We start from the raw sequence: 25,513 nt of genomic DNA on the forward strand, positions 1-25,513 counted from the left end.
GCAACATTCACCGTGTGTACACACACGGGTGCGCACGTGCAGGCACACACGCACGCACACATACATATACACACACGGGCCCTGCCATCCTGCTATGGATGATGGATGCGTGGCATTTCGACTGTCTCTTAACAAGACATCGAATGATAATGACTATGAATTTCTGACCAAATTTCCTGGAAAAGAAAAGCCAAAATAATAGCCGACTGTCACTGGTCACACTCGTCTACTTTTGTTCAGTGGTGGAAGGTAACTAAGTACATTTACTCAAGTACTGTACTCATTCACCCCTTTTGCAACCGGAGCTTATTTTAATGATGTTTAGGACACAATAAACACTTTTCTGGGGTGTCATGACGCCATGTTCATGTCCAAAAACCTGTTATGAAAATGTGGTCTCACTTACTTCCTGGACTACAAAGTCACACCCCCATGCCATGTAGCCTTCCTCTCTCCACCAGGACGGGAAGTGCACTAAAGCATTATGGGCATTGTTCATTATTTTTCTGGCCATAGAGTGCAAAGTTACTTTGTATAGGTTTGAATTATTATTACAAAACATACATTATAACCTCTTCAGCCCTATTTCAAATATTTTCGGGTTACTGCTTCTTCTATTTCTCGCTCAAATGTTTTCAAGTAGGCCTACATTTTTGAGAGCAATGGTTAGCTGTAAATTACATTGTGTGTGTGTGTGTTGAGTGTCGACATGGATGTCATGTTGGAAACAGCAGTAATTCAAGCCGGCTGCAGCCAGGTGCTCCGAGGGTTTGATTAGGCAGCGGTCTGTTATAGAGCGGAGCGGTCTGTTACCATGAAATAACACACAGCTGAATTCAGCGATTGACCATTAAGAATCAAGCATTCAACCAAGCCATGTAATAATACGTTTTAATATACATAATTATGATACCTTGTGAAACGGGTAATTTTGCATAATGAATACTTTTTCTTTTGGTTGTATATTTTGGGATGTCATCCCTATGTTCACCAGGTTCTATGTTCCCCAGGTTCTATGTTCCCCAGCTTCTATTTTCCCCACTTACCACTTAGGTTAGGTTTCTGGTTTAGGTTTATTCTAAGTGGGGAACAAAGAACCTTTTTTGCATGGTGGGGAACATAGAACCTGGGGAACCCTATATGCCATTACCTTTTTAGACTTGTGCTTTTCCCACCAATGCTTTTGTTTGTAAATAATGCTGAAGTCTTGCCTTTTCTCTCTCTTATGTTTGCAGTGAAACCGACCACTGTCGATGTGGGCATTTATGTCAACAGCATCGGCCCTGTGTCGTCAATCGATATGGTGAGTTTGTAGACCTTTTTTTATGTACAGTAAGTGCTACCGTATTGTCCCCCCCCCTCTTCTCTCCAGCTGTGTTTCTTTATCATTGGCCTCTGTACACATGCACATGGACTCAGTCATTGACGATGGCGTTTATGATACTATACTATCGGATGTATAGGCTAGTCAATTACCTTTCCTATAGATTAATGTAATTCCGGAGGGAGTCTCACATACTTTGTACAATGCGGAATTCAGAAGCTTCATGGGAGAAGGAAGAATCTCCGCCACAAAGTTTACCAAATCGGACTCTCAGAGGAGCTATAACGTTTTGTCGTATAACTCACCAACACATGCTCATGGAGTGAAAATTGGCTACTTCTTTGGTTACAAGAAAAGCTTGTTTGCAGCAGCTACAAAACGTTGGATGCGTCTTTGCATCTTCAATATTGATGGCTTCAAAGGGGCACGGTGGCACAGTTGGTAGTGCTGTCGCCTCACAGCTAGAAGGTCCTGGGTTCGATTCCTGCTCGGGACGCTGTGGGTGCTGGCGGCGTGTTTCCTCCTCCGCGTCATCAGTGCCCATACCCGAAGGCGGGGTTGGCGAAAGGGCCTTTCTGTGTGGAGTTTGCATGTTCTCCCCGTGTCCCCTAGGTTAGGTACCCTCACAAAAAACATGCAGTAATCCTGGTCTCTAAACTGCCTCCCCCTGGCCAGCCGGGGCGCCTGATGGAGGGGAAAGGAACTGGTTGGAATAACGTGTTCCTTCCACATGCTACGTCCAACCAGGGAAACTCCCCCCTGTCAGGTGTAAAGGAGCAACTTGGACACTCAGGCATGAAGGAAGCGTGAGTCAGTCTATGTCATGGAAAAGTCTGTGCGTTTTTAACAAACGTCAGCCCATCGTAGACACGATATTGAAAACGTTTCATCTCTAAAATCACACCAACTGTTCCGGGAGAGACTGTTGGTTTTCAACATTAAACATTTCCTATAGTAATGATACGATTTAACTTGTTTTTCATTGTCGGAACGGTTCTGTGGTACGAGCAGTGGCAGATACGGAATGTGTCTTATGGCTGGGCCTTTGCGAGGGTATATTATTAATTTAAAGGACCTATAACATAAAATTCTACTTTTTCAATTTCTTTTGTGTTTTTGGGGCTCCCATATGTGTTTTCTATCCCCACAAATAACCAATGTTGAACAATCAGGCTTTCATATCATATGGGTGTTTTAATGGAAATTGCTCTCAGGAACAGCTCAAATGATTTTGGCCTCATCGTGATGTCATCAATGTCACCCTACTTATATAATTCCTCCTCTTCTTCAGTCTTCAGTTCCAAATTTGCATTTCCACTTTGTTTACAATGTCCACCATTGTTGATTTTCCAAGCTGGCATGGAATGGAAACAAGCCTGGGTTTATCTAGCATCAGTATTATAATGAATCAAATATTAAATACTAGGTACTGCAGCTAAAACTGCTTTCAAAGTCCAGACAGAATTGACAAGGACTGGTTATATCAGAGTAGTGATTGAGGCTCAAACCATTAGAAATAAGTTTGAGGGACATAGACAATATGATATTAAATATTAAAAGCAATTTTAAAATGCATGTTATTTGCGCTTTAATATTTATTGTGTTTGGCTGTAATGTGACTCACACATGATTATTTTCTCCAACATGGAGAAAAAAAAGTATTGTCTTCCTATTCTGAATGGAAGACCCCCCCCCCCCCCCAATTGATATTAGATGCAGATCCCCTATTTGAAAAGACACCATGCACAGGCCAGGGACCCCATATAGAGAAGATTTAGTAAAACAAATACTGTTGATACTGTTGGGGAAGAGTTTGAAACCGCCGAACTGTCATATATTTATACATTATCATACTCGATCATATTGTATTTCTGTATACAGTAGCTGGTGAAATTATGGTGAAATTAACCACTTTCGACCTGGCATCCCTGTCATGCATGTCATACGGGCAAATGATGTTCAATCACAGAGAAATAAGCTTACAAGTGAGCTTGTACAGTACGTTATTATATCGGCTATTTTCAGTATTAAATTGTTCCTCATTTCGCTGGCTGCATGGGGACCCCCTCAACAACCCCCCGGGGTTCCTGGACCTTGCTCTGAGAAGCATCGGACTACTATAATACCCAACAGGTCACGCTGTACCGTTGAGCTGTCATTTGCACTGTGCTTGAACGTTTGTCAGACGGGTGTGTGAAGTCAGTTGAGCGCTTGTGTTTTTGAGGGGTGCAACCACTCCCTTACGGAGCTTTGTGTGTGTGGCTGGCTGGCTGGCTGGCTGGCTGGCTGGCTGGGTGCCTGGGTAGCTGGGTGCCTGGGTATGAGCACGAAAATAGCATGGTTACATGTTTTTCACCACCTGTGCGCAAGCAACCTAACACACACACACGCACATATCAACTGTATATATGATGCTTTCGGGTGTGCCAGTACAGTACAGTGAGTACAGTACAGTAGAGGGTACAGTAGAGGGAGCCCCACACGGTAACTCTGTCATTTCTGAACTGTTTTGGATGTGGGGCGGCTCACTGCCAACTACCACTGTGCAACTCTGTGTGTTTTTTTCATTGACACGAGGACTGTTATACAGATTTTGATCATACTACAGTATGCAGCATCACATAAAAGCATCAAATGTAGCAGATGTGTGTGTGTGTGTGTGTGTGTGTGTGTGTGTGTGTGTGTGTGTGTGTGTGTGTGTGTGTGTGTGTGTGTGTGTGTGTGTGTGTGTGTGTGTGTGTGTGTGTGTGTGTGTGTGTGTGTGTGCGCGTGCGCTGGTTTTTTGAACTCCATACAACCTCTTTTGCTTTGTTCATGTATCGTAACGATCTGCGGTTCCAAAAAAGCACTGAATTCCTTCTGTTCTCAGTAGGAATTCTATTTTCATTTGTGGCAAACAAAACTCCAAACCAGTTCCATTTTTGATCTCACAGAGAGCGGAGGGAGGGAGGGAGGGGCGCGGCTATTCCTGCAACAGAACCCCTATCACTCATGGCTTTCTCCCCAAACGAGCACACATGCACACTCGCACAACAAAACCAACTGATTTACTGAACACACTCCGACGGGCGGCTTCAATCACGGATAACACACAAATCCCTGCCAGCGAATTCCCAATGGTAAATAATAACACAAACAACAACAACAGAACACAGACACATCCTGAAGCATACTGGGAAATCCCTCTATCAGAGAGAGGAGTTTTGCCGCCCTGTGGCTGCGGGGGGTACTGCGCCCGGTGCGTTTTTAATTCACTAATAAATTCATTATTAATAATGAATGTGTCAAATCGAAAAAAGGGCTCCGTTACGCCCTCCATATTCATATGGTCAATGCCATATGTCAATCCCAAAAGTGGGAGCGATTGGTGCAGGCATTGAGGAGATAAGTGTTTGTTTCTGACAGACACACGGACAGACATTCGGTTAATTATAGTAGGATGTTGTTAATGTTTACATGATGAAATCCTTGACTCGAGAAAAGCTGTGTGTGTGTGTGTGTGTGTGCTGGTCGCCCGCTGGGGCGGGGGGGGGGGGGGGGGGGGGACGATGATGACACCCCCAGCTGTGGAGTGAGTGTAGTAGTAGTATAGTATCCACCCCCAACCGTGACATTTTCCACCAAACCCGGTGGATGCGATGCGAATTCACAACAGCCCCCCTGGGGGCTGACTCCACCACTGAGGACGAGTGCAAAGAGACTGCAGCTCGCACTCTCTGTGAGGTTCTCTCTCTCTCTCTCTGCCCCCCCTCTCTCTCTCTCTCTCTGCCTCTCTCTCTCTCTCTGCCTCTCTCTCTCTCTCTGCCTCTCTCTCTCTTATTCAGAAATGTAAATAAGCAACGTGGTAGAGTCAGACATTAAGTCAGACAGACATTACATTTTTGCAAAAACAATATATGTTAATGACATTTGGAAGATATAGAACACTTTCCTGGGGTCTTTATGTGTGTAATATGTGGTTTTAGATATTTTAGATTTTAGCAGTGAGCCCAGTGTCTCTGATGTCATCGACACTGGGCTCACTTCCTTCCTGGACTACAATTCCCATAATGCTTTGGTGCACTGCTCCTCCTTGTGGATAGGGGGAAATGCTGTCTGAGAATACTGAGACATCATCTAAACTTGTGGTCCCATGTATTCAATTCATCAACATGGCATAGGCTAAACAAATACAGTACATCATGTAAAAGGGGAAAAACCGCAGCAGTGAATGACAATGATGGGAAGTTACATTTAAAGGAGAATTTCTTCCCAACCCTTTTCTTTACGAAAGCAAGTTTATCATACGTATATGTATATTTACCAAAAAAAATTAATAGAGAAAGGAGGGGTCTAACGTCAACTCACGTAGAACAGGAAGAGTGCAGTGTCAACAATGCAGTGTGTTGCTGTCATATAGAACAGATGTAAACAAAAAACCAAAAACAACTGCGCGATTGAATAATAGCGTTTGACCCACATGGACGGTAAATCCGCTAATTCGTTATGGAACGCTCGGCATGTCTAAAAATATATAATTTAAATATAAAAAAGGCATCTGCCATCTGCGACTTGACTTGATTGATTGACATCAAAAAGGGCCTGTCGGCTCAAACCCACAATGCAATATCTTCTTTGTTTTCTAGAGTTTTGTGCACAAACGTCAGTAGCATTACAAAGAAATGTACCAAAAAAACCCCAAAACAATGTTTACCCTAACATCAACGCCACTATTTCTTTAAAGGGATTGTGACATAAAAGAATTGTTTTGGAATTGTTCTTATTTTTTTTTATCTCAATTGCACCCAAAAAACATGAACTTTTAACATTCAGTAGATTTTCTGTGGTCTGGGGTTTTCTGGCTCAAACAGGTGCTCTGATTTGCCGGCAGTAAGTGATGTAAGACCCTGCAAATCCCATATATGTCAATGGGATTTGCCAGCAGATGTCACTGTTTTCACTGTGTTGCCTGTTTTCATTGTAGCTCAAAAGGCTTCCAAACCCCAAAGAACCACAGAAAATCCACTGAATGTTCAAAGTTCAGGTTTTTTGGGTGTAATTGAGGTCATAAAACCTAAAAGAAAAATATAAATAAATGAAAATGAATGTCATAAAACCTTTAAACTATTTTCAGCAATGGGATAAAAACTAATTGGTGGGTAGATCTCGTTTAGCTGGGCATTCTGAAAGTAGCCCTGAAGTCACAAAAGTGTGGGCGCCCCTTGTACTAGATGGATGGATTTCTGAATAATGAACAGGCCACGTTCATTCACTGCATGTCTAACACCACGGCGTGTCGACATCGTCTCTGTCTACGTTGTAGGGTTCAAATTCAAAATGAGCAAAAAATAGCAGATGGGCGAGGTCAAAACATGTCTCTTGTAGATGTGCTATTGCCGATGCTTTCATGTGATACTGTGGTATGATCAAGTAGGGCGTGGATTTATGAATACAAACGCAAAACGTTTGAATGTGGAGATCGGGGGTTTATGCCCGACAGCGACGATATGCTCCGGAGACAGACTGAGAGACGCAGGAGAAAAGCACGCCAGGCTGAAGGAAATCTCTGCTCCCGAAGGTCTCCACACAGCGACGGAAGAGCACAAAGGGCACCGACATTTGGAGTGACGCCCCTCTTATCTGCACAAGGTTCACGCTGCTCCGCTCGTATGCCACTTCTCATGCATGTCTCGCCCTGGCGTTTTTTTTTTTTTTTTCCTCCTCTGAAAACAAAACGCCTGCGGTCTCCAGGGCTACATTTACCTCCCCTTGTGTTGTTGTTTTTTCAGGTGTACTGTGTGTTTGCACGCTTCCGTGCGCGCGCGTGTGTGCATGTACAGTTTACACCGGTCTGTGCAATGCACTATGAAGATGTGTGCATGTGTGTGTGTGTGTGTGTGTGTGCATGTGTGTGTGCATGAGTGCACATGCAGGTGCAGTAGTATAGCAGTAGTATAGTGAAACTTCCACATTATTAGAACCAGGTCGAATCCCCAGGAGGGACGTGGTAGACACGCGTCCTGTAATGATCCATTATGACACGAGGAGCGTTAATGGATGCTGCACGCACGCACACACGCACACAGACACAGGACACCACCTCTGACCAACCTCCTCACATCCATTTGCTCCAACAGATCCAATGTAGCAAGGTCTTGTTGTGATTGTTTGTCGTAAGTAGGGCGGTGATTTATGAAGAAAATAAAATGATGAAATGATGACATAGTCATTATGTACGGAGCCCCTGAATGGCCATGCATTCAAAATATATTTTATCTTGTACGTACAAGATATTATCTTGTCCGTACAAGATAATCATTATCTAGTTTCAGTCTGAACAATAGCCCTCCCCCGAAAGCGATAGCTAGGCGTCCTATTGTTGCGTAGAGACCGTCTAAATAGACGTGCGTAAACATCATGACGACGGAACAATAGACTCTTAACGACCATCGGCCATAGAAATGTTAATCGCCTGGCAACTTTACTGTATAAATGGGGCACAGCACAGCTGCACAGACATGGCATTCACATTGTACAGCTACTACAAGATGGAACCAGCAGCAAAAAAGAGATGCATCCAGAAGACGTTACATTTCGTTCCCTCCAGAAAGACACCACCAGAACCCGACAGCACAGACAGCGCCGCCGGGGGGAACGGCGACTACTACCAACGCAACGCCTACAAAGAAAGCCCCTGCCAGACTGTACCGTGATGATTACATGAAGTTTGGCTTCACGTTTACTGGGGATAAAACGTACCCGATTCCGCTGTGTATAGTTTGTGGATTCAAGCTTGCAAACAGCGAAGAAAAAAGGAGAAAGACACAACGAAGCAGGCAAGTCTCTTGATACGCAGTACCACTAAGACTTCAGAAAAAGGTCTGGAATTAAGCTACCAAATCGCGGAGATGTTGGCACAGTTAAAAATGCCACATACATTGACAGAAACCGTAATAGCCAGAGCATTCAAACTCGCGGGGGGTGTGGGCTTGGTGCCAGCAGATCTTGCAAAGGAATTAGCAAATGTGCCGCTCTCAGATAGCACAATTGGGCGACGCATTGAAGAAATGTCTGCAGACATCGAGAGTGTTGTCATACACAAAATGATGACGAGTGGTAAATTTGCACTGCAAGTGGATGAATCAACAGATATAAGTGGACACGCACAGCTGTTGGCAAACGTGAGATTCATTGATTGTGATGCCAGCGCAATGGCAGTGCTGCTCCCCTTTTCCACAACCTACCTGTGTGAGCTTAGCTTTTCAAGCCTGACTTGCATAAAAAACAAACGCAGAGAGAGACTGAGAGCAGTTGATGAGGAGCTCCGTGTCTGTTTGTCCAGCATCCCAGCCAGGATAAAAACTCTTTGTTCAGGAAAACAAGATCAAGGTTCACACTAAGACAGAACTTGTCAAACATTTACTTTTCTTTTTATTAATTATTTTTTACGATTTTCTTTGTACAAAAGTGCTCAAGTTTAAGACCATTGTGCCAAAAGATTTTTGTTCCTTTTTTTATTTAGAAGTATTACTTTGCATTGACAAATTGAACATGTGTGTGCTACATTTTGTATGAGTTTTAAAAAATAAATTGGTGAAACTGAGGCACTGTCTCTGTCCTTTTCTTTCTCGTTAAAGTTAGTTGACGAGTGCTGTCATGTGTGTTTTTAAAAGTATATTGGGTTCATATATATATATATATATTATATATAATATATATATTTACTATATATATACAGTATATACACACACCATATATCTAGGTGTGCCCCGAGATTTTTAGGCTATGAAAAGTGTGCCCCGGGACAAAAAAGGTTGAGAAACACTGGCTTAGGAGGCAGTGAATCATGACTAGGTCGCTACTACGCGATTGGCTACACGAGTTTCAGACTATACCATTGCCTTAGGGGGCAATGAATCATGACTAGGTCGCTAATAAAAACGGTCCTGTTATAATTATGTTAGGTTTCACCTGACAAAAAGAAAAATGTGCAGTCAAGTCCATCTTAGCCAAACAGGATGAAAAATGAGACGGGCCCGTCTTGATGACATGACTATAACATGTAGGAGTAATAATAATAATAATAGCAAAATAATGTGCCGATATTGCAAATGGCCTCCTGGTAGCGGTGGCGCTATATAACGGTTACAACGTTAAAAGGGCGCTATTTCTTCCCTCGGCCTGGTGGGAATGTGCTTGCGTGCAATGGTTCCAAAACATAGTCTCGGCCACACATTCCGCCCCGGCGGAGACGATGAAGAAAAATGGCGATGCAAGGTTTGCCTGACAGCCACGATAATGATGAGCAAGAGAATTGACCCCCTAGCTGGCTCCCAGGACGGTGTAATGCCAGATGGCGCTTCTAGTGATTTAGCACAGTTGTTCTTAACCTTATTGTCTCCACCAGCCGAAGGGATGGGGAGAGTATGTTTTGCCGTCCGTCTGTGTGTGTGTGTCCGCGTGTCCGTCTGTGTGTGTGTGTCCGTGTGTCCGTCTGTGGACAGCTAATCTCTGGCACCGTTGGCTTGCCCACAGCCAAACTCTGCACATACACTCCCAGAGCTGAACCTCTGACCCAAAGTGTTCATATGGGCCTGTTATAGCGCCACCAGGTGGCCGCTTTTTGCAAAAACAAAACTTTTGACATTACAACTACAGATTCTTATCTTATCTTATCTGTCCAAACATCTTGCAAATTGGTACACACAGTCTCTCTATAGCCAATTCAACGAAACAGGTCTTGCAGAAGTTTGCACGAGTGCTCCATTTTGAACAAAATTCATCAAAATATGAACGCAGCGTCCAATTGCGGTGACACTGTACAGTACAACGCATATTGCCACTATGCTGAGGAAGAAATGCCACTTTTTTTCCCCTTTTTTGCTTTGGACCGCCATCATCCGATTCCTCAAGAACCACACCACCACCATGGCCTCCACACGTCAATATGCAGGTTTAGTATAAGATGGATCAATAGATGGATACCTTTATTGATCCTGCGGGGGAATTTCAGTCACCCAGAGAGGCACTATACAGCACTTGAGTAATGGAGTTTCAAAGTTGCAGATATAGAGTGAGGAAAGTAATGTCAGATACAGGAATAGGCTACAAGGTTAAGATGTAACAATGAACCACCATCAATAACAGAATGTTAGCACCTACTGTATGCAATGTTCCTGCAACTGCATGATCTATGCAACGCTTAGAAAGGTGACAAGTGTCAATGAGCACTTTGTAAAGGCATGAAATAATCAGCCAAATCAATTTAAGCTAAGCAAACTTTGTCTCAAATTGGAAATTCAATCAGACGGGGAAGAATGCAGACCCTAGAACACGAAGACAAACAACAATATGACAATAAGACAGGCTCGGGAATAATAACAACCATAACAAAAACAACCCCCCCTGTCCGTACAAAGTGGCATTTTTCAATCGTTATTTTGAGCTCCTCAGGCAGGTTTGCTTTTCAAAGTCGAGGGACCCTGATTGTCACACGAAACGGACATGACTGCATGTCTCCGGGATGAAAGCAAACAGTAATCTCATTCATTACAGCTCACAGACAGACAGAAAGCACGCACGCCACCCCACGGGAGTGTGGATCGGAGCAGGAATACATTAAGGACAGTGGTTCTCAAACATGTTTCATGTCAAACGAAGGACCCCCTCCTTAAAACTGATAGTCTGCGCCAGAGCGGTAAAAACAGTAAAAGTTACAGAGAGGAGTTCGGTGCCGAAGAAGAGCCAGTGTTGTTTTTGGCAGCACATTTTGATTTTAGTTTTAGTCATAGTCTCTTGAATATTTTTAATTTAGTTTTAGTCACATTTTAGTCACCTGGAATGCCTTGGTGTTAGTCTAGTTTTAGTCGACTAAATATCATAGGATTTTAGTCGACTAAATCTACAGGTGATTTAGTCGACTAAAATGTATTTTGGCGGGCCTTGATGCTGTCGTAATGACTGTTTTTACACTTCCTGAAAATAGCAGATTTACAAGCTCACAACGCGTTGCAGTGCGACGCGTTGCAAGCTTGTAGATCTGCTATTTTCAGCATGCAACCAAGTGTGAAATGACTTATACTGGATTTCTTGTCCACTAGTCCCTTCCTAACATTTTAGTCTAGTTTTTATTTGCCGAATATTTTTATTAGGCGATTTCTCGGGACGATTTAGCCCAATTAATATGTAAAGTGTGAGCAACATGTGAATCAGCAAAGTAGTAACAGCGGCCGGGTGGAAATCCCCCGTTATAATGGTATGCTCCCAGCCTCCCACAGTCCCCGCACAAAGCACTGTCAGCAGCCAGCATCGGGCGACGGGCACCGCGGCACGGCACTTACGGCAGCCTGGCTGGGAGCCTGTAGCCTACATGTTGTTTAAGCTCCGGAGTCCAGACCCATGCAGTTTAATAATATACAGTCACAACAGAATGCACAATGCTGTCTCGTGTCTCATCACAATCCCAATGCGCCACCCGTGAGTGGCGGGGGGGAAATAAAAAAAACTGTCCACTGATTGAACTTCATCTCCGCCTGTAATCCAAGTTATTTTTATTGACAACGTGAACGAACCCCGACACCAGCGCTGCAAAAATAGACAGATCTACAAGCTCTCAACGCGTAGCGAACGGCACTGCAAAAACAGGCAGGACGCGATGCCTTGAGAGCTTGTGTGGATCAGCCCGGGGCGGCCGCAGCAGCTTGTGGGCTCCGCTCCGAGCCTCCGACGACCGGTGCGGGAGTCGGGGAGGGAAGGGAGCTAGTTACCCTGGCTGCGCTGCAGTCTGCAGAAACAGACTGATCTACAAGCTCTCAACGCCTAGCGAACGGAGCTGCGAAAACAGGCAGGACGCGGCGCCTTGACAGCTTGTAGATCTGGCTTTTTTGCGACCTGCAGTGAGCTGTTCTCACTTTACTTTTATGACACGAATACATCGTCAATCGGCGAATATTGGTCAGACGATTGGCGGTTGAAAAAAATTGGCATATCGCCCAACCTTAGTGTAGTACAGTGCAGTACAGTACTGTAGTACAGTACTGTTGTAGTACAGTGAGTACAGGGTGTTGTAGTACAGTGTAGTACAGTACTGTTGTAGTACAGTGAGTACAGGGTGTTGTAGTACAGTGTAGTACAGTACTGTTGTAGTACAGTGTGTTGTAGTACAGTGTATTACAGTACTGTTGTAGTACAGTGAGTACAGGGTGTTGTAGTACAGTGTAGTACAGTACTGTTGTAGTACAGTGTGTTGCCTGGCTGGCTGTCTCTGTTCCAAACCGTGCTGTAGGGAGATGCGTGACTTAACCCATTTTGACCTGAGACCAGATTCTAAAAATGTCTTCTACATCCTGACGTTTTTTTTTGAAAAAGCCATGTTTCTATTTTTCAAAAACAGCAGACCTACAAGCTCATAGCGTGCCATTTGGTGGCGCGCTATGAGCTTGTAGATCTGCTATTTTTCATAACACAATGCTAACACCAAAAGGGGTTCCCGCCCAAAATGGGTAAATCATTTAGGCCTGACATCGAAATTAAAAAAAAAAGTCTTCTAAATCATAACAGTTTTCTGAAATACCTATGTTTCTATATCAGTGGTGCTCAATGTCTCATGTCAAGGACCCCAAACATTATATGTAATAGGCCGCCGACCCCCTCCCATCTAAAAAGATGATGTTCTTGCAGGGACCTCTCCAGAAGCAAAGATCTTGAGTTAAAAACGTTGAATATGTTTTCAAAGTTATGAGCTTGTAGAGCTGATATCTTTCAATAGCCAAAGTATGACATAATGATTTGAAACACCAAAAGGGGTTCCCGCCCAGAATTGGTTAAGGCAAAGACATTATAAACGCACTGGGTTTCCCCTCATGCATGCTGCATTTGTCCTAGTTTTACACTCTGTACATGTACTGTACAGGGAGCGGAGTAGAATAGTAGTACAGTAGATGTTGTGGTTCCTGAGATGTTTGGTTTTAGTGGGAAAATGGTGTTTTTTTCTTTTCTTTTGAGGATACAGTACGTGTCCTTGCCTGTATTTGGAGGACTTCTGCATCTGTGGCGTAGTAGACTGTAGATGGGATATTGTAAATAATGTATTTGATGTATATTATGCCCCAACACCCCACCTACTGTGTGTGTGTGTGTGTGTGTGTGTGTGTGTGTGTGTGTGTGTGTGTGTGTGTGTGTGTGTGTGTGTGTGTGTGTGTGTGTGTGTGTGTGTGCAGGCAGGCAGGTAGGTACACACCTCATATGTGCCCAGGGACACATTAGCACATCACAAACTCTATACATTTCATTGCACACACCCAACACCATGGCATCATACACACCTCATACTGTAATACTGCAATGGAAAGAAGCTATAAGCTTCTTTCTTTTTTGCGTTATCCTTCTGATTGTGGTGCGTCTGCTACATGTGACATGTTATATTTCACGATCAATAATGATAAATAGTTCACAAACGTCAGGCTACAGCTCATAATACCCAAAGATTTTTTCTTCCCCCACCCAAACTTTCAAAAAAACAAAAAAATACATTATCTCTTAAGCTCTGTTCAGAGAAATCGCAGATCTCCAGTACAAACTCTTGTAGATCTGCTGATGAAAATGCCAGAAATTCTTTAGAAAAGATGTAACATTTCAGACAAAAAAATCGGATCTTTACTCCCAGCAGTTATTTTATAGGTATATACAGTAAGGGGGGCCCGGGTGACTTCAGGCAAAGAGAATGTCGCCGTCTAAATTCAGTGGGTTTCCCCCTCGTGCACGCCTGCTGCGCTTGCCCTAGTTTTATTACGACTGTGCATGCAGCAGCTCCACTGATGGATAGAATCCTTGTCACCTAGCAACCTGAGGAATCCGGCTCTCGGGTTGCTGCAGGGGGTAAAGTGCTGTGACTGTCACAGTCTGTAGGGGGGCCGGGGGTTCTCAAAGTGGGGTCTGGGGGACCTCCAGGGGGTCTTTGGGGGTGATACCAGGGAGCCCCCCCTCCAGGGGGTCTTTGGGGGTGATACCAGGGAGCCCCCCCTCCAGGGGGTCTTTGGGGGTGATACCAGGGAGCTGTGAGAAGCATATTTTTTAAATGAATTCTTTAGCATTGTGCTAAACCGGCTTGAAAAAGTTGCGGAAGAGTGCGCTCTATTGTAAACCAATGGAAATGCCACATGAAGAGTGACTCGATCTTCAATAGCGGTGTGAGCCTTGGATTGAAATGACGAGGATACTTGCATTTCTACACGTGTGTGTGTGTGGGGTGTGTGTGTGTGTGTGTGTGTGTGTGTGTGTGTGATATGAAAATCGGCTTTGTTTCTTCAAAGACGACTATTACTAAAGGCCACAGACTTTTTCCCCCTGCCCTCTTGCTATTGCATGCTCCTTTGTCTGTCACTGACAAAAGAGCAGAAATTAATGATAATTCTTTCTCACTATAATGAATCTTATAGTGTACATTCTTCAACAGGGGGCACGGTGGCACAGTTGGTAGTGCTGTCGCCTCACAGCTAGAAGGTCCTGGGTTCGATTCCTGCTCGGGACGCTGTGGGCGCTGGCGGTGTGTTTCCTCCTCCGCGTCATCAGTGCCCAGACCCGAAGGCGGGGTTGGCGATAGGGCCTTTCTGTGTGGAGTTTGCATGTTCTCCCCGTGTCCCCTAGGGTAGGTACCCTCACAAAAACATGCAGTAATCCTGGTCTCTAAACTGCCTCCCTCTGGCCAGCCGGGACGCCTGATGGAGGGGAAAGGAACTGGTTGGAATAACGTGTTCCTTCCACGCGCTACGTCCAACCAGGGAAACTCCCCCCTGTCAGGTGTAAAGGAGCAACTTGGACACTCAAGCATGAAGGAAGCATGAGTTAAGTCCGTTGCTCTCCCTAGGTTGGCGGAGGGTGTGTAGAGCCCAGGATCACATTAGATAATTGACACAGGGGTGAAAAATGGGTTGCAAAATCGTGGGATAAAAATTATTAAAAAGAAAATAGTTACCATAGGGGGTCCACCATATCTATGTGAGATAGAACATTTTTGTCTCCGTTTTCTTTTTTCTTTTTCTTTTTTTACACTAACCTCTTACACTAACCCCCGCATCCTTATTCTGGGAATAAAAGGTAAAAGTACCGTAATGGTCCATTTGGCTCCATCTGTATACACTCTCAGCGTTACACGCCCGTACCGGGCAATTTGGAACACACTCAAGGACACTTTGAGACCAGAGCATGTGAGCGGCCGAGAAATCCTCTCTTCGCTCTGGACGGCTTTAATTCCGCTCTTATTCGCTCATGTTGATTCCCCCCCCACGCCGCTCCACGCTCGCTCAGCGCTCACCTTCATTTACGCATCGAGCGCTCCGTGCTCGCTCCGAGCTCCACTCAGATATGCCTGCTCAGCAGAAAGAAATGACGGCGGAAAAAATAAAAGAAAATGCTTTTTTCCTGAAATTGGCTAATTAAACCTGAAGGCCTTCGTTTCAGACCGCATGTTGCAGCAACCATGCGGTCTTTTTTGGAGCATGATGTAAATTAGCTTGATTTCGTTATTTAAAATATCATAGAATAATTAAAACAGACCCAGTTCAAATGTATCAACACTCCGCGCTCACGTCAAAATCCCCCCGCTCCGCTCCGCTCACATGCTCTGTTTGAGACCCACATGGTGTAGCAGAGTTGTTTTCCTGTGAGCCAGCATGCACAAAAGCGGCCACAGACATAGAAAGCTAGACGCCTCCTTCGGCTCTGGGGTTGCCTGTATCTCGAGGGGAGGCAACCTTCTTTGACACATGCGGAAGCTTGCCAAGCAGGCCTGGACTGGCCACTTAACGTACCATACATGGTGGGCCGACCCGTGGTGGGCAAACCGCCATGGCCGCGTGGTTTGTGGTGGGCCGGTCTGGGCCAGTTAATGTTAAATTAGTTGTCTGTTTCAGTGTAGTTGTCTGTTGGCTGTGTATCATTTATGTTGTTCTGTAAAGGTGATGGTATTAAGTTCATTCATTTGTATGATTTTTTTTGTATGATTTTTTTTTTTTGGTCTCAGTCCAGCCCTGTATCCATTAACCTTCCACATGCGTTAACAGAAGGGGACGCTCGGTAGGCCAATCCGAGACAATGTAAACATTGTGTAAAAGAGGCGCTGTGATGACCAGTAGTCACTTGAGTGGCACGCCATCCGCACTTCCTCCCGTGCGATACAGGCCGCTCCAATGAACTGCAGCGGCCAATGAGGCATATGGGTTTTTATATCTACTAGTCGTAGTGTGCTGTCGGTGCAACACGTTAGACGGCTCACCCGCGCTCTGGCCAATGGAGAGCGACGTTGCTACGTGGCGGCCATCTTACCTCTGGGCAGCATAACATTGTGTCTATGGGGCATGTACTTTTAAATAACCATAACTTGCTCAATATTCAAACGGTTAGGTTTGTTATAAACGTCAGTGACGTCCGCATACTTATATGCTTTTATACGACGTTCATATAAAAAACAAAATTAAGCAGATAAGCGCCCTGAATCATAGCCACGTTGACAACGTTTGTAATAAACCAACCCGTTTGTAAATCCTATTTGAGAGAGTTAGGACTGTTTTTGTTTGAGCTGCCATTGAACATACTGTAATGTAGTCCTGAAGCAAGATGGCCGCCGGGTGAACTACGTCAGAGACTCCGCCTTGAGCCATCTAGCCTTTATACATGTCTACGATTGAACCCATTGGCAACACTGTTCAGAAACAGAACTCCGTTCTATTTTGAAGTGCGTGGCACAGCCCGTCCAAAACGAGAAAGGTTTTTTATCTCTTGGCGTGCGTCAGTGACACCTCCGGCAGAACAGAAGGAACACTTCCGTCAGTCACACTTTCAGTTTTTCCTGGCCTTTAGAGAGGCAGGTGTTCAAAGTAACTTAAAGTGAAAAAAGAGGAAAAAAAAGAAAACGGCACAGTTGAAGTGAGAGCTTAGTAAGAGTATCTTTGTCATAGGCGGTTACGTTTCAGGATTCAAATAAAAAAAATGACAATAGCAGCTATATTACATACTGTACATACTGTACATGGGCAACTGGTGGCCGGGGCCCTACATGCGGCCCCCCACCTCCCCTTAATGTGGCCCGCAGGTTAATATCCTAATACTGATATTGTATTGATTTCAGCTGTTCCGAACATGCCAACATGAACCGCCTTAATGACTTCAGTCTATATTAGTAATGACTAGTATTAGTCATTTTTATGTCCAATGTATTTGAATTTATTCATAAAGTTAACATAAGTAAATGCATTTGAAATTAAAGGAGATATAGACAAGTTTCCAGTGTTTGTACACAGAAGTTAGTGATTTTTCCAAACTGAATTCAAATCTAGCTTCACCACCCCCCCCCCCCCCCCACCCCACACACACATACACACACACCCCCCCCTCCCCCTGTCATTCTATTGGCCGAGCCAGGTCACAGCATCGTTCATGTAAAATACTCGGTCCAAGGTTATTCATTGCAATGATCAAAATCGCTACGATGATCATAGCGATTTGGTGAGATTAATTAGATTTAAAACCTTGCTGAACATACAGATCCCCACAATATGTAACTGCTTTTAGGGCGGCGGTGGCTCAGGGGTAGAGTGCCTGGATGGTAACCGCAAGGTTGCCAGTTCGAACCCGGGCTCCCCCAGAGTTACTGTCGAAGTGTCCTTGAGCAAGACACTGAACCCCTAATTGCTCCCGATGTGCTAGTTGGTGCCTTGCATGGTTTCCGCTGCCATCGGTGTATGAATGTGTGTGTGAATGGGTGAATGTAATGCACAATCTCTGTAAAGCGCCTTGGATAAAGGCGCTATATAAATGCACCATTTACCATTTAGATTGTTTTGAAATTTGTCTTGGCTTCTATTTGTAACCTATGTAATTCATATGTATTACCGGGTTGAATGCAGGCTTCAAGCCGACAGGCAGGCTGGCAGCCGCGGTGGTGACAGTCTCACTATATCGACTTCCACCATCTCAACAAATAAGCACATACAACCCACTTCACATGAACGATATTGATGTAACCAGGAGATTTGGTGGGGGGTCTGACATTCTGTCTGGAATCAGTTTGTGTGAGGGCTGAGGGGTGCTTTGCATGCTGCTGCTGCTTTCACACCACCCAGACCATGCAGGCTCTACATAGCAATTATCAGAAATTCAATAAATAATCATAAACATACTGATTCACAATAACAATGTTGGTAAAACTAAGATATGGGGATATATATTATACATTGCAATCGCATCGCGTTTTCATTATAACACTGCTGGGTTGAACACACCGTGTTGGCTGCAATTGGCTAAAAGTTTAAAACCCCCGAGGTGTCCCGGCAGAAAGATACTAGTGGATATAAAGACCCAGAGGGAGCCAAAGGGCAGGAGAACACCTCAGCATCATAATATAGGGGAAGATGGAGGGAAAAAATTGATTTCGATATATTTAAAATTTTGGCTTAAAACTTGTCTATATCACCTTTAAATAATGTTACTTTTCAGGATTCCAATTAAAAAAGAACACAAAAATGACACAAAATTATGATTTATACTTGTTGGCACTCTGCTGCCCAAAAGGAACTCGCCACTCGCTGCACATGATGACATCATGCAGTCGGCTCACATTCCGAGGAAGCACAGAGTAAGCTCCCCATGCACCTCCGTTGGAGGAAGACACTGTAAAGTAAAAGTACCTCAAAACTGTACTCATAAGTACAGTATACTTACTTACACCACCGCTGGAAAGGATCTGTGTAGTCAAGCAGGAGAGAGTAGCCATTTATCAGCTTCGTTTTTATATTGTATACGAGACTGAACAAAGAGCTGGAGAGACATGGAGACCCCTTTTACTGAACAAACACACTATAGCAATGAGTACTACCCGAATTTAGAGCTATATTTAACCAAAGAAAAGCACTTACCCTACCTTTTTAAATGTACAATTTGCCAAAGTGAAAAACTGAAAACATTGCATGTCAAGCAAACCACATGATGCTGATAATGTGCCTCTTCCCCCCCAAAATGGAGTCATGCAGTTTTATACAGACCTTCTCCGGGTCATAACTAATGCATGAGATCTGAAGCTAATGTATAAATAACACGATGATCTATCACGCAAAATGAAACATCCTAAACCTCGCCTGTACGTGTTGCGTCGCCTCGGGGCCGCGCCGTGTCTGCAGAATGTCTGCATGACGCGGTTGTCGCGTCACAGGCGGCCTTTCACCTGCCACAGATGAATGCTCATCATGTGATTGTAAATAACGATTTGGAGCCGTAAGCGGCGTTTGCAGGATTGATCTGTGTGGTCTCGTATACATACCATGCCTCTGTGCAAAGAGCCACTATGTGTGCGGCCACATGCAAGCGTGCGTGCATGCATATGAGAGAGAAAATCTGAGTAAAATCTGTGTGTATATACTTAAAGATAAAAGAATAATATATAGAAATGGATGTACATAATGATGTACCACCATGCGCGGCGTGGCAAATCCAACGCCCACGCAAAGCACGCGCACTGCAAGGCAGGGGGTGCCGCAGGTGCAAATTGGGAGGTCCTGCATGCCTTTTTTGGGGGTGGAGGGGTATGTCATACAGACATTTTCACACAAGAAATGTACAGTACAGTGCACTAATGGACAATTACTATACTGTTTTACTGTTTATAAATGTCTCTGTGGCTCTGGGCCCAGCTACTGTACATATCACTATCAGACAAACTGGAGCCATGTGAACCCTGTAGAACCCTTAGGTCATGCATTGGCCACATGCGGCCCCCACCATCACTTAACCCGGCCCGCAGGTTAATATCACAATACTGATCTGCAATTTTCAAGGGGATTTTTATGCATTTTGAAAACTTGTGAAATGGGACATTCTGTATAATGACTACTCTCTAATTTTGGTACTTTAGGTGCATTTTTATACCGATATACTTTTACTCAAGTACATTTTGAAATCCGGACTTTTTATATTATTGATAGGCTTACTTTATAACGTAAGTAAAACATTTGAATACTTTTTTCCCACGACATCCGATATAAGGATAATAGAGGGTATGCGCATGCATAAAGTGAATGGGAAATTGAGTGGCAAAGTGACATGGCAAAGTGAATTTAGTGTCGTTTAACGTTGTTTAATGCAATCAGATATGACATTTCTGTGTGGATGTATGGGCTGTCAAGGCCAGAAAGAAGGTTTTTGCGTTCCCGCATAACTTCCTGGTATGATGATGATGTCACCTCAGAGTATATATATTAATAGAGAGGGCACCCGGAGGAAACCCTGAGGCGAAATGGACATAGTGGCCGAATTTGTCATTGTGCACGTTCATGTTATTGGGCCCATGACACGTGAACCAATGTTTCATACGTGAACGCGTGCAAACGGCGCAATGATAGTCAACGGCCAGCGCGTTCATGTTATTGGGGCAATCCATCCCAGAATGCACTCTGTTCCTACCCGGAAGGAGGAGTGAAATCGCCTCATGCGCTTAATGCAAGTGGATGGGAGGAGAACTCTGGTTCCGTCTCTATTAATATATACTCTAAGGATGTCACGCGCGTACCCTCTATATTCTGAAGATAAAGGCTCTACAGGACAAATTATGCTGACTGGCTAAGTTAAAGACGTCCATGTAGACCTATGTGTCCTATACGATGTACTAAAAAGAGATTCTGCTGACAGAGGAGTCTAGTCCATGGAGACAGACACAGCCACAGAGAATTAATAGAATAGAATTCTACATACAAGGTTGAATATATGTACACATTTGACAATCTATAAATTGTGCGTACAGTATGTACCTATACTGTATACGTTTTAGCACTTTTTGTGTGTGTGTGTGTGTGTGCGTGCACATTTAGGTATAATTATTAGAATTATGATTATGAATTATGATTTTTTTTCAGTAGCAAGATTGCCTGGCATTTAGACACATAGGCTACGTTTATCTGGCATTTAGAACACATCATTAAATGCCAGATAAGCTGTCTACACACAGACCATGTTCTTGCTTGTGTTCTCTGATATGAGCCTATTTGGTGAGCCTTTGTCTCGTGTTTTCTTTCTCTCAGGCTTTTAGACAGTTTGCTGTCGTCTTAAGTGCATAGGAAGGTGTGTGTGTGTGTGTGTGTGTGTGTGTGTGTGTGTGTGTGTGTGTGTGTGTGTGTGTGTGTGTGTGTGTGTGTGTGTGTGTGTGTGTGTGTGTGTGTGTGTGTGTGTGTGTGTGTGTGTGTGTGTGTGTGTGTGTGTGTTAGAGCTGCCAACGAATATTCGTTTTCCGAATCATGAAGCGACTTTATCCATCAGGAAATTATAAGAAGATAAATAAAATGCGTAAGGATGAAATGTGGTGCCAGGTCCGGCAGCAGCAATGCAGTGTTCTGTTCTGTGAATTCAATTAATACTGCCTCCGTGCCTCGTTTTGATAAGGCTGTGTGGTAGGATTGCTCATTTAAGAAAAAAAAAGTTTTACTGGAGAAAGGAGAATGCATGCGTTGTGTTCCAACTCGCTTTTCAGCAGCACCAATGCGCGGAGAGAGAGTTGCGCCAGCAATGCGATCTTAAATGTTATATCTCAGGTTGTATTGGTGTAAATATAATGATTAATAAATCCGAATGGCTCGAATTGAAATCCGAAATCCGAATGGGTCGAATTGCTCGAATCCACGTGGGTTTTTAAAACGAATATCCGAATCCAATTTTTGGACAATTACGGCAGCACACGGCACACTGTGTGTGTGTGTGTGTGTGTGTGTGTGTGTGTGTGTGTGTGTGTGTGTGTGTGTGTGTGTGTGTGTGTGTGTGTGTGTGTGTGTGTGTGTGTGTGTGTGTGTGTGTGTGTGCGTGCGCACGGCCTTCAGATCAAAGCAGTTCATCTAACTGAATTCATAAATACATATTCTGAAGCACATCATTGTTTTATAAAAAGGTGTGTGTGAATTCACCTGGTGCGTTTGATTTGTTCATCTCTATTTATTTGTGGATCAGTTCAATGAAGATCACAGGTCTCTTGTATACGCAGGGGGGAGGGCAGCTGCCAGCACACATACTATATATATTCACTGACAACACACTACGATGCCATTTCAGAGAGAGACAGAGAGATGCGCTTTGACCAGTTAGCTCTGGCTCAGAGAAACATGTGCATCTTTTTGTCCAGCTCGTTGGACAAGAGGTCGCATCAATGCAACATAGTCAGTCTGTCAGTCATGCAGTCCGTCCGTCACGCCACCATATATGACCATCACACCTTGTGACACGCTCCCTATATGGCCGTCTCCATATATGAAGATCACGACACTGACCTCATCGAACCCTGGATAGCCATACATGGAGAAGACTGGATCATCACCTTGATCTGCATATATGGAGCCGGCCAGCGACTCTACATCTTGACCTCAAACTTCATACTTCACTCCATGTGCTGATCCTCCCCACACGTCCTTCCTCTTCCATGTCTCCCTTTTGACTGATACCTGTGCATTCAAACTCTAAACGAGCCCGCCCGGAAGGAAATGAAGGCCCGGCCCTACCTGGGCCCTAACTGGGCAGCAACTCTACATCTTGCCAGTAATAACTTTGGAGCAGGCCCGTTTAGAGTTTGAATGGACAGGTATCAGTCAAAATTGAGACATCGAAGAGGAAGGATGGATGGGGAAGGATCAACATATGGAATGTTAGAACATGTTCTGACGTATATCCATATATGGAGGACGTTTGAGGATTGAGGTCAGATGAAGAGTTGCTGGCCAATTTTGATCTTCTTCTGTCGTATGTCCTTAGACCTTCAACTCCGTTGCAGCAAGCCAGTCCAGTGTGTCATTGTCTACTCAATTAGCCCACGATCACCATTCGGTGGCCGGTATATGGGGCACCTGGTCAGCACGTGTTCCACAGTCTGTAATGGGTCCCCACATTCGCAGTGGGCACTGTCTGTGAGACCCCACTTCTGCATGGATGCACCAAAGCATCCCACACCCGTCCTCAAGCGGTTGTGGGTAGTCCACTCCTTGCGGGGGAGGTGCTGGCCAGGAACATTTGTGGGATCCTCGATGTAGTGGTGAAGCCTGGATGGTTCTGCTGCCTTCCACTGGTCCCTCCATCTTGCCTTCACCCAGGAAGCCTTGGAGGTGTCGGCTGGTGTTGTGCGGAGCAGTTCCTGGGCCTGTGTGGCAAAGGGCCGCCGGGACTTGAGACGCATGCGCTGTGGTGTCTCTGTGACGACCTTGCGATGACATCAGGGATCTCCATATGTGGGCTTAATTGCGACAGCAAGTTGCAATTACTATGACATCAGGGATCTCCATCTCCTGATGATGTCGTGTGATGTCACAAGACCTGGGCACCACTGTCACGGTGTGATGTGATGGACCAAATGCAGAACCAAGAGCAGGCAGGCAGGCAGGCAGATAAAAGTAGAATGAAGATTTATTCACACAACTAGACAGGACATACAAGGGCAGGACACTGTGACAACAAACTATAATCTGACAAGGGAACACTGAACACTGGGAGGTATAAATAGACGCAAAGACTAACTAGACACAGGTGCAACATAACTACAATGAACAAATGATTGGCTGACACTAAACAGGTTACAGGACACAGGTGAATTACAATGCAGACTGGTGAGACAAGGCAGGTATCAACAAATGGAGCAGACAGGAAACACTAGGAACACAACTACACAATAAGAGTACACCACAGACAGATATCGTGACAACCACATAATGGGGGCTTTTCCATGTATGGGGATTTTGGGTGACTGACTGACAGACAGTAAATGTACGATGTCATAGTAAATGTGACCTGTGGTCGCAATACATTTTAACGCCAATGTACAGCCTTATGCTTCCAGATTCCACAGGTGTTTTTTTTGGTTTTTTAGGGCCGCTAGCCACTCCAATGCATGGCTTTCCGAAACTGCATCATAGGCCAGCCAAGCCTATGTACTTTTAATGGTTTTTTTTTTGCTTTTTTGCTTTCACCTTTATTTCATATTTTAATGGAGGGATAGACAGTAGGCTGACAGGAAATGGGGAGAGGGATGGGGGGTAACATGCAGTAAAGGCCGTCGTGATCGGGAGTCGAGCCTGCGACACACTGCCAGACTGAATTCCCAGCCACGGTGCCTGGACCGCTGAGCCACGGCCCAGGCCAAGTCCTATGGACTTTTGATGTTTGTTTGGACCCAATTATGAATTTCCCGTCCCAGCCAAAGTCTATGAACTTTGTTTGTTTAGTATACATTGTGATGTAATTTGTAATTTGTGCCAGCCATGTCCAGTGCTGTCGCTACAATATATCAGTACAGCTGTGTGTCTGTAGTGCATGGAAAGTAAGGAGAATTATCCTTTTGCTCTCCATTTACATGGCACTGTATCCACTGCACGACGCTGCTTTCTATAGCCTACTGTATACACATAATGTTCTGGACATAATCAGAGTTCATCAAGGACTTTGGAGGCGGTGCCATGATGGATATTGTTGCGATAATCGAGCTGGGATGTGACGAAAGCGTGGGTAAGCCGTTTCAGCTTCAGATGATGACGGAGAGGACGGGTTGACCCAGTCGTGCGGTCCAGTAGTGTGTGGGTGGCACTGTATGGACCACACTGTCTGACACCTTTATTGTCTCTGACACCCTAAGGGCTTGTCAAGAATGGAACATAGTAATGGGCTGTATAGTTGTGTGGGCACAGGCGAACGTCAGTGGCTATCTTACATTTTCACTAATGCAGTGCTTCTCAACCAGTGGTCCAGGGACCACCAGTGGTCATTGAGGGGGTTCCATGTGGTCCCCCAGCTAAATGATGGAGAGTTGCTAACCAAATGGGCCCTTATAGATCTTTTACTCTTGAGAGTGCCACATGAACCCAAATGGACTCTTACAGGTCCAAATCACCATTTGGTTTCATTTTACACTCAAGAGTTAAATTATTGTTAAACATCTGCATTACTTACGTTAATTTACAAGAAGTCTACGTTTGCCTGTTATCTCTCCTATGGTATATCAACATCAATACATTATGGAAATGTGGACATATTCTTTAGTTTTTGGTCTAAATCTCATCAAATAGTGGTCCGTGGCTCAAATGCAGAATAAATAATGGGCCTTGATATGAAAAGGGTTGAAAACCACTGATTTAATGGATCAAGCATTTGTCATTTCAATCCAACCACCATTGATGTATGTCGTTCGTCCTTTTCAAAGAAAAC

At 44.4% G+C, this 25,513-nt stretch overlaps 1 protein-coding gene across 1 annotated transcript in view; it reads left to right on the plus strand.

Moving 5' to 3' along the window:
• The window catches only part of LOC310854444 (gamma-aminobutyric acid receptor subunit gamma-3-like), a gene marked incomplete at its 3' end in the record, with an annotated part of 159,740 nt that overhangs the window by 42,892 nt on the left and 91,335 nt on the right, over positions 1 to 25,513 (plus strand). The window contains exon 3 of the mRNA XM_083759101.1: positions 1,236 to 1,303. Coding sequence (XP_083615227.1) covers positions 1,236 to 1,303 — 68 coding nt within the window. The remainder of the gene's footprint in view (positions 1 to 1,235; positions 1,304 to 25,513) is intronic.

The sequence above is a fragment of the Protomyctophum parallelum genome (genome assembly GCF_964188405.1).
Source record: "Protomyctophum parallelum genome assembly, chromosome: 23".
NCBI classification, from domain to species: Eukaryota; Metazoa; Chordata; class Actinopteri; order Myctophiformes; family Myctophidae; genus Protomyctophum; species Protomyctophum parallelum.